A 14,249-nucleotide genomic window follows, 5' to 3' on the forward strand; every position below is an offset into this window, starting at 1 on the left:
CTTCCACTCAAGTGTTAAATGCAAATTTCTTTGTGTACTTTTGTGTATGCAAGTATGTATGTATGTATATATATATATATATATATATATATATATATATATATATATATATATGTATAGGGTTGGGCACGTTAACGCGTTAACATGTTAACGCACTGCTTCCTTAACGCCGACAAATATTTTCATCAGGCGTTGTGTGTTGGGGGGTCGGGGGTGGCAATCTTGGTAAAGACTTGGTATTTGAAGCTATTGTAAAGCATATTTGATGAATTGTAAAATTATTATTGTAAATTTATGCTTCTTGCAAAATTCTTCCAAAAAAAAAAAAAAATTCCCTGTCCCCTGCTGGGGGCAGGATGATCATTACAGAGTACTTTTGAATTCATTATTGTATTTTGCGCATAATAGGATTAATAGTGATTAATTGCAGAAAAATTATGCGAATAATCGGGATGAAGAAAAAAATATGTGTGTGTGTGTGTGTGTGTGTGTGTGTGTGTGTGTGTGTGTGTGTGTGTGTGTGCGAGGCGCGCGCGCACATTGGGTGAACATTTATTTATTATGCACATGTAATATATTAGTATGGCTTTATATACAAGCGATTTGGGTGTAGTTAAAATTCATATGAGAGTACATAAGTCTTTTTCTGAATGGAATAAATCAATAATGATATGTATTTACCAGCTTCTAAGGTAATCACCTAATCAAATATTGGCAGAATGGTATTCTGGCATTTATTGGCACTATTGGAAAAATGTGTACTTTTTAGATTTATTTTATTTAAAATGGCCTAAATTATCACATTAATGTCCATTATTATACCATTGGCTATTAACTGGCTGCTAAAACGCTGACACCTTTTCATGAGAACCAGCCTGACCAGCCTTCACCCTCCCATGCACCAACGAGCCTCGAGTCGCTGCTCAACTCTCCTTAAGCCAAATTCACAAGCTACTGACCACTGGAGTGTGAGATGTTCTGACCTGACAACCTCAAATAACCACTGACACATTCAAAAACATAAACCAGATACAAAATATCCACTAGTTGGATTGCACATACACACAAAGAGGTGCAATAATAAACTAGAATCTGTATTCATAAGACTTCACTGGCAGGAACTAGCTAGTTATCATGCTAACATGCATTCAACGACTGCAGTTTTGACTTTATTAAGTTCCTTTAATGGATTCTCTTTGGAATGACTCTAACAGCAGGTAGTGTGTGCTGTTTGAAGGAAACTTTTTACGGTTTCTGAAATACCTTCTGCAGGATGTCTCCTCATTTCCCCAGCAGTGAGGCAGTGTGTGCGTTCGTGCATGTGACAGCAGGTAATGTCATCATTTATCCATCCCCCCACATAAAGACAGGACCTGTCAGCAGCTGACAGCACAGGATACCGTCGACTCTTTCTTTTTTAAAAACCCAGGCTGCTGCGCTGTCACGCTGTCAGTTTGTTACGCAGAGGCTGAAGTCAGATCAGAGCTCCAACTGCGACTCTCACCGCCGCTCGTTTGAGCCGCCTTCATTAGAATCGCCGAGGTTGTCGGCACATCTCGGCGCTTTAACGCTGTGACACAGCGTTGGGAGCAAAACATCAAATAAATAAATCACTTCTGAAAAATTCAAAGACAAAGAGTGACCCTCCTGAACCGTGAAGCAGAGCTTGCACATCATTAAAATGGCATCAAATGCACCTCAGGCGTTGGGTGACACAGTGGTGTCGTGGTGAGAGGACCCATGGTTTTCTCTGTGGAATCTGCATCTTCGTGTTAATCAAACTTGTTATAGAAGAATTTACGTTCAATGGGACACATTTTCAGATGTTCAAGCATGTGCATGGCGGATTGTTCAGAAAGTGAAACTGTTCTTGAAACTAAACATCAAAGATTACAGCAGAGACCGTGTGGATCATGATTATCTATGCCATGATGATATGATCTTACAGCAAACAGTTTATCAATACCATTTAAAAAGGAAGAAGGTACCAATAGCTAAACATTTACCTGAAAAAGAAAAAAAATAGCATGATTTAACCTCCTCTGAAATGGTACAAGAGCGACGGAAAAGATGTCCCTGATTTTACATCCATCAGGCAGGCAGAGCGGGAATGGAAAAGTTGGTTGGTAAGAAACAGAGAGAGCTCCTGTGGGGTGTCTGTCAGGAGGTTTTCTTCATCATTTTGTTGCAGGTATGAGACGGACCCCCGTGGGATTAACAGAGGCTTGAGAGCCGCCCTTAACCTTGGGAGTCAAACGCTTGCTGGAGTTGAGTCATGAGGAGATGAAGGAAGTACAGTCCATGTGGACACTGGCCCAGTTTACATGGGTGTTTTTTCAATCCAATTGTAAACAATCGTATTAAACGCGAGTGTATTCATGTACAGCATACAAAGCGATCCACGATGAATCCTCGTTTACAAGGACCCTGGGTGAAGCGGATTATACAGTGTCCTGTGACATGCGCACAAAGTCTCTCACGAGGAACTTCCAGTTCTTCCTCTCTGCAGCAGCAGTCCTCGGCGCCGAGCAGAGTGTTTTTATCGGCTGATATCTGCTCAAATAATGTCCCAACATCTCCATGATACGCTGCTGAAGGAGCGGCTGCTTCCCTGGCCGCAGCACCGCCGTGCCGAGCAGCACGTCTCGGTGTGAGCTCTGCTCCGCATGCCGATGTTTCGAATTAACTGGTGCCCGTGTTAACTTGTGACCAATAGATGACTGAAACATGTAGTCGTTCTGGCGAACGTCGGCTATCGACAGTTACAGTGAATGTATACGTTTAAAGTCTTTTGTGAGTCTGACTTTAACAACTGTTGTTATCAGTATGTGTCTACACAGACCTCCGCCGTCATTCGTTAACACGAGAACCAGTTAATCCATAACACCAGCCGGACGATCGCTCGTATTCCGCCACGGAGCTCTTTATACAACTCGCTGTTTCACAGTTTGCTTCCATCTCGCCTCTCCAGTGTTTGTTCTCTTGGGGTTTTTATTAAAGTGTTATTCAACCACCGCCGTGTTTTTCTGCTTGTTTTTGACCGTCCTGCTTCCCGTTTACTGCGCACATCATTACAGGGGCGCGCATGCGCGGAACAAATAATCCCCCGTTTAACCCGCTCCGCTGTCAGGCAGCGTTTATAGGGGACATGGAGCGGATTGTCGATCGATGTAGACCACCTCGTACAATCGGCTCCGAAATACAGTCCGCTCTGAGTGAAGCAGATCCACTCGGGCGTTTACAATACGCATTTACAATCCGCTCCACCATATAAGCGGATTATACGTGGTCCATGTAAACGTGCCTCGTGAGTCTCAGGCTCCTTTTACACAACTGAATCAAGTGTAAATCAAGTGGACTTTTTGTCTACACATAAATGAAGCTACAAGTCACCGAAAACGACTGTCGATGAAAACTCTGGTCAAAGCAGGGGACGGAGAATAGCGTCACAGAATGTGACAGAAGCTTCCTTCGCATTGTGAAGGTCTCACAAGTTGCTGAAGCTTCCTATCCAGTCAGCCAAAAACATCTTTTTATGCCAGTTTGCATAAATGACCATCACAACTTCATCGTCTCCATTCTGCTAAATTCCAGTAAAAACATGCACATCCTCAGCTCCAGTTCGGCCTCCTTTGTGGACACATTTTCACTTCCGTCCTGTACGCCTCCCCTTTTCACTTCAAAGGCACCTTCCTCCCAAAACTCAATATCAAAGATTATAATAGCATAAAAACTGGCATTTTTTTTCCCACTGAATAAAGTCAGATCAAGATGCCACACTGACCAGTCCAGGCTTAAAATCGGAAAGCAAAATCTATTTGATAGACGATGAAGTGCCCGATTACAAAATGATTCAGATGTACATATAAATGGCAATTACCACCAGTTAGGAAGCAAACAGCAGGAGACACTATTAAAATGAGACTAATAAACAACTGGTGTACAGAAAAGAGGAAAAAAAAATTCACCATTGAGACTCACAACACAGGATTTTTCACGTGTTTCAGAAGACTGTGATATCACATTCAGAGGCTTCTTTACATCCATAGACTATTATTCCTGCTTTTAGATGTTCATGTAAAAATTGGGTCATTATTTTGTTTGGCATGGTGGTATTCATCTCAGCCTTGAGAATTTTGCTAGTTTTATTAATGTCACTAGCTTGATTCTAGCAATCCTAAATCGGTGCAATATTGTCCCCAATGTCTTTTTTAAAGTATTTGATTGTGTGTTGATTTTACTGCTTAAGTATTTCCATGTTGATCACTGAAAGCTGAACTAATTCATATGTGAGCCATGAGCTGCAGTAGTTTAACTACCTGGGAATGAATCAGATTATCTATCTGTCATCGGAGTGAAATGCATTATCTTGTAGGATAAAATTGATGGTAATAAAAGCTGTCTGACAAAACATAAACAACAACAGGAAATTAACAGGATTCTTGTAATGAAACAGAGATTATTATGATTCTCAATAAGTACTGTCAGAACCCAGTTGTATTTGAGTCCCACTGAATGCATAATAGCAGCTGCTGCACACAACACAACAAAGAGTTGACCAATTCTCCAATAAACAAACTCAAAAACCTCCAACATTACACTAAAAAGTGCTGCAACCCCAAACATTGTGTCTGAAATATTCACTGTTGAAAATAGTAGCATCCTGGCTGGAGAAATAACAACTTTGGCTCTTATCAAAAAAACCTTTTCTTTAATGACTTAAGATAGGAAGCTTCATAATTTAAGTTTGTTCTGTCCTCATTTTTTTAAAACACAAATGCAACATGATTCAGTCCATTTTGTACTCTGTGGGAGTATGAAGGACAAAAAGAAAAAAAAAAAAAGGCAATGACGCTCCATTAGTTTAGTGATTTCTATTCTCACTCTGGATTTTACCTTCCTGTTCTGTACATGGTTTTACATCAGCTTCGTGCTGCTGCGTATCGTATCGGCCCTCTTTATTCCCCAGCTGGCTGATAATATTCTAGTGTTTGATCTTTCTTATCTTGTTTGTGATAAGGCCAGGTTATTCGTCGTTGGGTAAACAAACTGTGGCGTGGAGCAACAGTCAGTTTGAGGAGGTTGAACGGTCAATATGAATGGTGCTGTGACAAGACGACACACTTCACGTCCCACTGGACCTGTGACGGCACACACGGTGACTGAGATGGGGGGAGAGAGAGAGAGAGAGACGACAGGGGGGATGGTGGGAGATGTAGTTGACTGGCTTGGAGAAGCATGCAGCTCACTCGATAAAAAGGGCAGAACCCACCTTCTCCGCTCCCCGGGCCGGCCTCTGTAATTATCTCCATTAGAGAATTTAGGCCAAATACTGCACACAAAACCCAGAATTAGTGCCGCGAAAAGGTGGAACAGAGAGAGGGGACACCGGCCCAGACCACAACCAGTCGTCTGAACATCAACCCCGGAACACGGCGGGCATGCACACTCAACATGGCGTCAAAACAGAGAAAAAGAAAACTAAATAAAAGGTGGAGACAGAAAAGAGAAATCGACAGCATGTGTTGATGATGGCACAGACCTCTGAAGTGTTGGATATGATGGAAAAAGTCAACATTTACAGTACCCAAGTAGGAGCAGTGTCTGGCTCATACTTTGTTGTAAACACATCAGCAGCACGGACTCTGAGTATTGTTGACCGCTCAACAAAGACAACACATTCTTAAAACAGGGGTTTTCAAAGTGTGGCAGGAGGAGCTCTTCTTCTTCATAGTGTTTGGATCTTATTGTACAACCACAGTTTCTGAATTTCTACCAGGCTTTATTGATGGGATGTCAAACGTTTTCTATGTTGGGTTAAATTAGTAATAAAACTGTAAACAGTGACGCACGAGACTCAGAGAGAGAGAAAATGTGTACTATGGCCGACAGCAGAGAGAGAGAGAGCGGGAGAGCATCCCCAAAAGGCAAAATAAAATCTTAAGTTTAGGATCACTTCCAACTTCCAACAAAAAGGAGAATTTCATCCATTTGCCAGATACATTCCTTTACTGTCAAGTCTTTACATAAAGCGTGCCACTTCTCCCAATCTTCTCTGCCATATTTTCCTTCATCCCTGAATCTCTTCACAGGCCTTCCTCTTCTTCATCCTCAGCATCTTTTTCCTCCAACATACATGACTAAACCACCTCAACCTCGTCTCTCTCAACTTCCCACCAAACTAGCAAACAATGTACTCACGCCTGATTTGAAAAAAATCAACCTCGGAAAGTTTTGGCTGGTTACAATTAACACATGAACATTAACACTTGACTATATTTTACTGAGGAGTTTTAACACTAGGTGGAGTTTTTTAACACGGTTGTTTCAACAAAGTGAAGCTCGCCACAGAAAAATGTTGCTTTCTGAGAACCAAAAATAACCCAAAAAAAAAAACCAAACAAACAAGACAGGAAGTGAGCGTTGAAATCCTCAGTGATGTACTTGCAGGAGCTTTGCTGTTTGTTATTTTTCCAGTATTGGGGCCTTGTTGAACGTGTTTGCAGCATCTTCAGCTCTGCCATTTCCAGCTCAGCCTGTCGTCTGGCCGCTTCCACTGACCTTCTCCTGAGAATGCTGATCATTTCTGATTCTCGTCTCCATGCCTGTACACTTCTCTTCACCTCTCTTTCACGCCTTCAGACAAATTACCCAAGGCACTTCAGCTCCCGTTTCATTATTACCTGCACTCTCTGCACACTTACCGATTCATATAGATCACAATGTCATCGGCAAAGGTCCTCCTGATGACTCCTGCATCCAGACTTCATTCTTCTTCATGACTACTACAGCAAATGCAGTTCTAAACATTAGTCTTCAAAAATAATTATAGTTTTAACCTCCTCTTTATGATTTTTCCTGTACACAAAAAAAAATTATAATAAAGTTATCCCTGAAGCTCATCCCCATTCCACACTTTGAAAACCACCAATTTACAACAACAGATAAAGTCTCTTCTTTTAAATGTTGTGCACAATGTACTGTCATCACTGGGAAAACATCTTGTTCTGGGACATAAAGCTACAAGATTTAAAGCAGTACAATAAGAGAACCTTTGATTTTCGAATTTTTGCCGCCGCTGCACTTAAATCGACGCACGGTTTGAACAGGGGAAATAAACACTGAGCCATGGGAGCCACCAAACAAGCAGGCAGGGCAAAACACACGAAGAGCCAGGAGGTAAAGAAGATGGGCAAAATCAATTCAGGGAAGACAGATTTATCTCTCAGCATCATCGAAATATACTACTATGTGACTACACAGCAAACATATTGTTGCTAATGCAGTTTATAAAGGACACAGCATCCTTCTTGTATTAGCACTGGTGTGTCAGAGCACCTCTTTGAAAACAGCTTGTAGTCATGGAAATCTCTAAAGACTGTGTGCATCATCACAGGGCATCAGAAAGACTCCCAACAGTCACACAAAGCGGAAACACCAGAGGAGATATACAGTGGATGATAACAGAGGTGCTTCGTCTATCTCAGTCCTCTGCTGGGAAACAGGGTGGAACATAGGTAGAGGTCACTTCAAGGGTAAAACAAGAAGGCCTAGTAGTGAGGGGGAGGGCTGAAACAAACTACCACACCAGACTTAACATACCCGGGCTGTCGGGGGAATCTGAACGACAAAGACAGAACACATCATGAACGGAACGTTTTCTATGGCAGCTATTCCACACGCAGTGGAGCTATTGAGTTAGTTTGTCGTCTTTTTCTCTCAGTTGAAGTGAAAATCCAACCGAAACAGAATTTTAAAAAAAATAGTTGAAAACTCAACAAGAAAAATTCAACTTAAGTCCCTGAATCCAAGCATTATCATACACCGATCAGCCATAAAATTATAACCATTGTGAAGGTCTCTCTTTATCTGCCACACAAACCTTAACACCCTGTATTGTGACACCCTCATTTCATTACATTACATTTGAGCTACAGTAGCTCATCCAATGGAGTGCAGCACATAAAATGATTTACAACTGCAGTAGAAAAGCAATGTTGCAATGCAATGAGACAACACCTCAACGTAGTCATGTGAATTGGGACCTGGAGCCAGACTCAGACTGCCTCTTCAGGACAGTCTCAGCTTCACTGCTTTGCTCTGTTCCAGAGTGACAGTGTGACATTCAAACCGACCCTGATGCGCCGCGCTTATCTGGGGCAGCCTAAAAACAGCAGGTGTGAAAAAAAAAAACCCTAAAAATCCTCACGCACGTCCTTTTTTGTGCTTTTGGCACATTGACTTTGAGAATGAAATGTTCACTTGCAGCATTGATGGTACAAAGTTTTAGAGTTTAAAAACGTTATTCACATCACCTATGGTCATAATATTGTGGCTGATCAGTGTGAATCATAAGTTCTGCTCTTTGTATTTTTACCCTGTAATCAGTTATTTAATGATGTCTGAGTACAGACCCACGGATCTCATAAACTGAACTCGTTTAATCTGCAGACAGTTACATTATTGTACTTTTTTAATGAAAAAGACCAAGTACCTGACACACAAAAGAAGTCTGTGTTTAGAGTGGATTTTCCTGTTTAGACTCTTGAGAGAAAAATCTGTTTGCTTCATCCTCAATATTCTCCTTCAAATAGTGCCATATACATATTGGCAGTCCAGAGGGAGGAACGTCAGGCCACAACAATACTTCTACAAACCTGCTTGCTCCATTTCCTCCTCAATATCAAAACTGAAATATTCTTTAACCAACAAAAAATAACAATGAAGAAAAGGCAAAGAGGAAAAAAAAAGTTATTAATTTGATTGATAAGATATTTAGTACGATAATTTAAATGTTTAAATCTTGTTAATATTCTATTTTAGGATATTACTCCGAAAAAAATTGCAAAAGGCAAATGACAGCAAATATGAAGCAATTGATTCAAACAAAAGAAATTAAATGAGTTTGACAGAATATCCTAAGCACTGATGATGACTGCACTAAATTTAACAGACTGTAATGATGTTTCTCTATACCCTGCAATCAACAGTGAATCCGCGATAACATAGAGCAAACGGCACATTTTTGAAGCAGCTTGAGTTAATGAGGGGGATACGAAGCGCTCTCCTACCTTTCAGGCTGGGGAACGGCGTTGCTTTCTCCCTCGCTGCCTTGTTGGGAAGGGCGAGATTGGACAAACTGAAACTGGTGCCGTGATTCTTGTACAGATTACCTGTGATACAAGGGAAGTCGTAATCAGAAGAAATGTGATATCCTGAAGTGTGTTAAATTAGCAATTTTGGGAAATATGCTTTGTTTACTTGCAGTTATGGAGGTTCTGCATCATCTCCACTTCAAAACTTTCCTATTTAGATAATTTTAATGGTTGGGCCTGCAAAGATCACCTACTGCAAATCCGCTGTCATTTCTAGCAATAAATTTGTGCCATTTGTGAAAATGTAACTCAAGCTACAGCAATCTTGTGCACACTAATCACTAAACATTTCAATTCAGGGGCCACATACAGCTCAACTTCATCTCGAGAGGACCTTGACGGGTAAAACAGTTCTTTTATAAGCCTTTTCTTCAAAACCAAATTAATTAGTAGAGAAAATTAGGTAACATCTCAATATGAAGGCAATCTGAATGACACCTCCAATCCTATAGAAAAATGTCAATAAAGCATCTCCTGTAACTAACAAATGTTGCAGCATTTAGCATGCTGGATTGGAGGGAAATGCTAGTTTGAATCTAAGCATTGTGTTGTGTTTAATACTCTATTCGAAACGTCAATGTTTCTGGCCCACTGGCCTTATATTTGACGCCCCTGACTTAAAGGAAAATAACAGAATCTAATCTTGTCAGGCAAACAAAGACCGAGCTCGGCTTAAAAACACTATCTACACAACAGGCTGATTAGATCCTAAACTAACTTTAAAATGAGCGGTTCTCTTTGTTTTTCCTCTATAAAGCTGCATTACGTTTAAATTTCTGGGAGATCTTTGATGCACCGAGCGTCTCTCCTTTCTTCTCTCTATGTACATTCATGTTTCATTAACATGATATATCTCTCCAGTTTGTCCATCTTTCTGTATCTGCTTGCAGGATTTGTATTTTCATCATTTGTGCATCCAGCTCCTATCAAATCTACTCGATGAGCTTGTCTGTTCTGGTTTTTCCCTCTCAGTATGGATCAGTGGATGCAGGCTTTCCTGAATTAAATTGATCTCACTCTCATTAAAAATAGTCAACCAGTGTTTGAATTTGTTTTAAACGTCTCCCTCTTGTCACCAAAGCGGATCCCCCTTACAGCACACTTCATCTGGAACAGAACCGTCCAGGGGAGAAACCGTGTCGAACACCTGCCATCGCTGATTCTTCGGGCCGCCCGGGGGCAATGGGAACAAGCTCCCGACGCAAATGTATGCTAAAATATTCACCGTGTTAGCATGCAGCTGCCTTTCTAAATATGCGGGGCAGCATTAGTATTCGGCTGGCGTCGTATACCTGAATACCTGAGTGCAGAATCAGGTGGCAACTCTCAGCGGGTTTGTCATTAGGATGAGTGAGCAAATAACATGAACAGCCACTTCATTACACTGTCCACTGATCCCAATCAGAGCATATGGTGTCAACTGGAGCTCTTTGCCAGAGAAAATAATATATACAAAACAAACAACCCTCCAGTCTAAAAATAAACGGAATATAATTAAATAGGAAGAAACTCTCCTGTGGGCAGTTACACTTGCTGTACTCCAAGTTGTATTTTAAGGAATGTGTGATTAATTAGGTGTGAAGCTGTTCAGAACAGCTTCATCCGATAATATATGTTGTTTCATTTATCTATTTAATTAAAGCTCTTGAAAAGTCAGTTCAGTTTCAATGTTTCTATTGCTTAAAAAAGGGAAAAACACAACATAAAATGTAAATATGCTTACTGGCAAAGGACATGAGTCCTCCGAATCCGTCATTGCTGCTGTTGGAAATGGTGGAGTTTGGCGAGCTGTTCCGGGAGTCTCCCTCGCCGTCAGACTCTCCCGGGAGCCTCAAGCTACTGGGACGTAAAGGACGTGGCGCCCTAATGAGAAAAATGCCCGAAAGACATTACAGAGCGCCGCACACACAGAGAAATCTGCACACAGCACGGGGAAAGTCACAGCATTCACACCAGAAAAACATCACACCACCAAAGATTCAAGACCACCATGAATGGAAGCACAGTCTGACATGCTGCGTCGTCGAGAGAAAGCATTGCATGGGTGGTCGGAGAGCCCATTTGAATGAAGATGAAGCATTCATTCAAGTGATGAACAAGTTTAACACACTTGTTGCCATTGAGGTTCTGGTTGAATCGAGGGGTGTATGATTCCACTTGCTCCTCTGCATCAGGGTCATCCTCTGAGGGGAAGCCATACTGAGGCTCAAAGTACGGGTTGTCATACTCTTGCTTTTTGTTGACTGAATCCACCAGACCGGCTTCGGGAGCAGGTCGAAGGAACGGCTGGCTGCCCAGACCGGGGACAGGATTCTGTAAAGCAGCACTTGCTGATGCTTCAATCTCAGGTGCATCACCCTGTTCCTGAAGAGCAGAAACAAGAAAAAAATGAGAAATTATGGACATAAATGAGTGCGGAGGCAGAAAAAAAAAAAAGCACTCCACGCATTAGTGATTCCTGGATTGAACATTTGTAACTATTCATTTATTGAGAAATGATCAAATCTCTCCCACACAGTTTTCTCTTCAGTGGCTTCCTGTGAAACCTAAAACGAGGTCGTCGTTCACCCTTTTTCTCGCAGGGTTGGCATAGCGGATCGTGATCCTCATGTTTGACTTGGCACAAGCGTTACACCGGATAACGTTCCGGACACGACCTCCAGGGGAATTCAAACCCCCACTGTCAAGTTACAAGCTTGCTCTTCTTACTTCCAGGCCACCGCTGCCACTGAACACTGGAAAATGTAGTATAACAAGCTTCTTACATCCAGGCTCCGTCATGTCTTAAAGAGCTTTTAGCGCCATATTGAGCCTGCAGGACATTTCTTTCTCAGAGAGCTGATTATTACTGGTTCCTGGACTTTCTGAAAGTATAAAGTATTTGAGGTAAAACAGTCTCTACTTTGAAGACACTATTTAAATGCATCTTCCATCTTAAAAATGTCTCCTACAGACATTAAATGAAAGAAAACAAACTGCAGTAATAGTGATAATTATTTCTAAGAGCAATAAAACACCACATACATGGTTGACTCCCTGGATGATCGTGCTCGGACTTGAGCTGGCAGTCGTGCTGGAGCTCGAGCGGAGAGGTTGTCCATCAGACTGTTCGGTGGGCCCGTCACTACTCGACGGACCCTCAGAATTTTGACCTTCCCTGAGGTCGTTGAAGTCTTGAAACTCAACTTCGCTCGCATCTCCCAGAGCCGCATGGGTAGGCGGGTCCAAACCTGTAAGATTGAAACTCGCGTCAGAGAAACTGATGTGAATGTGCTCGATATGACTCTTTCATGACAAGGACATCTTACTTGGCGTGTCTCCCTGAATGTCGCCTTGGATCATCTCACTCACGAGGTCTCCGAGTGAAGAGTAAGATGAGCTGGAGTCATCGTAAGCCTCGCTGTCACTGCCGCTGCAATTCAACTGGTCATTAACATCAAGACAAAACTTCAAATATCTAACCAATCAGAAGTGAAAACCCAAGCCTACCTGTCTGTGGGGTCAGATTCATTCCCCTCATCCTCCAAGGGCCCGGCCATGGCTTCAACCAGCTGGGAGCTGCCATCATAGACTCTATAGACCACTGGCTGCAGCTGGTGTGCATACCACTTTGGCTTGTCTCCAATTAAAGAGGGATCAAACACATCTAAAACACAAAAAAAAAAGTAATAAATATGCTAAATTGTAATTGTGATTTCCATCTGACACACTTTCAGTAATAAACAGCTCTCACTGTTGTGTATCCTCTGAAAGGCAAGGTTGGTGGGATTGAGAGCCCACTCTCCATAGAACTCTACTGCCTGGGTGTGCGAGAGCTTGTCTGCGAAGCCAGACCGTCGCGGCCGGGACGCCAGAAAAGATGTTGACTGAAAAGCTACAACAGGCCGAGGGAAGAGGCGCAAGGTGCGAGTGTGCATCTGGAACCCCTGGAGAACATTTGCAGAGTTGAAGAAGCGCACCATGGCCACCCTGCAAGACAAGAAGGTTTCAGTGTCAGGGCAACGTCATGTACTGACGAGGCTGATTTTAGGTTTAGAAAATCAAAAATGACATCCATGGTTAAGACCTGGTGACAACATGACAACATAAAAAATCTGAGATGGTTCTATAAGCCAAGGTAGCAATTTTTCCTGGTTCTACCACTTTATTTAGACAAAACAAAGTTTTCATCAGCAAATAATTTCAATTTTTATCGTTTTTGAAAATGTATAAGAAGAATAACAGTGGTCCCAAAGTAGAGCCTTGTGGGATCCCAGCATCTTTAAACTTTCACTGATTTGCATATATTACATGTATTTAGCTTTGTCAAATAACTAGCTTCCCAAGAAGGAGTGACACCTCTCAGGTCCCGTTTACATCATGTTTCAAGTGAAACGTTCCATCGTAGCATGGTTTCAGAAAAGTTTTACTGAGGTTTAACAATCACATGGCTACATTTAGAAAGCGATATTCATTTACACAGGAATGGGGTATATGCACAGCATCCAGGTGTGTCTGACCTCAGTAAATGGCCAGACACACCTGGACTAATCAGTTCATCCTATCATGAAACACAGGAAATAAAGCTGCTGTCTGAACTTCAGGAAGTAATGGAGCTGTGCATACAGCCCATGGCAGAAACACTAAAACTGGTGTAGTGTTCATGTTGGGCCACTAGTGGCTGCTGTTGATTGTTTTGTGATGAAATCACTAACAGAGGAGGATTTGTTATAAATAACAACGACCATGAGTACACAATAGTTCAAAGTTGGTGACTCAACTCTAAAACCATCAAGTCCCAGGACAACATGGACTGGGAGTCAAAACACTCTGGAGGCTGGGATTGTTTTTATTATCCACCTACTTGCTCATGTCATGTGCAAAAGAACTATTCACCATGACCATGTTGCACATTCAGAAATGTTTTCTGCCGTCTACACTAAGACGGAGTTGGAGCGTTTTTAAAAAGTTCTACTATGGGAGTGTTTTCAGTGGCTCAGAACACCGTAAAAAAAAAAAAAAAAAAAAAAAAAAAAAAAAAAACGAAAAGTTTTAATTTTCACTCCACAGTGAAAACAGGGCTTTACTTTTCCCCAATACATTGGTAGTCTGTGA

At 41.8% G+C, this 14,249-nt stretch overlaps 1 protein-coding gene across 6 annotated transcripts in view; it reads right to left on the minus strand.

Annotated features, from left to right (window-relative positions):
- Window positions 1-14,249, minus strand: part of madd (MAP-kinase activating death domain) — a 65,558-nt gene that overhangs the window by 24,633 nt on the left and 26,676 nt on the right. For 5 of the 6 annotated variants that reach the window (XM_030098778.1, XM_030098772.1, XM_030098764.1 and 2 more), the window contains exons 9-15: window positions 12,889-13,124; window positions 12,645-12,801; window positions 12,464-12,567; window positions 12,180-12,385; window positions 11,266-11,519; window positions 10,879-11,018; window positions 9,072-9,173 (exon numbers count right to left, since the gene is read on the minus strand). In XM_030098778.1, the coding sequence (XP_029954638.1) occupies window positions 9,072-9,173; window positions 10,879-11,018; window positions 11,266-11,519; window positions 12,180-12,385; window positions 12,464-12,567; window positions 12,645-12,801; window positions 12,889-13,124 (1,199 nt within the window). Of the gene's footprint in view, window positions 1-5,272; window positions 5,333-8,657; window positions 8,700-9,071; window positions 9,174-10,878; window positions 11,019-11,265; window positions 11,520-12,179; window positions 12,386-12,463; window positions 12,568-12,644; window positions 12,802-12,888; window positions 13,125-14,249 lie in introns of all 6 variants that reach the window. The other variant, XM_030098748.1, reaches the window with a different exon arrangement.

This window comes from Salarias fasciatus, chromosome 1 (assembly GCF_902148845.1).
Source record: "Salarias fasciatus chromosome 1, fSalaFa1.1, whole genome shotgun sequence".
NCBI classification, from domain to species: Eukaryota; Metazoa; Chordata; class Actinopteri; order Blenniiformes; family Blenniidae; genus Salarias; species Salarias fasciatus.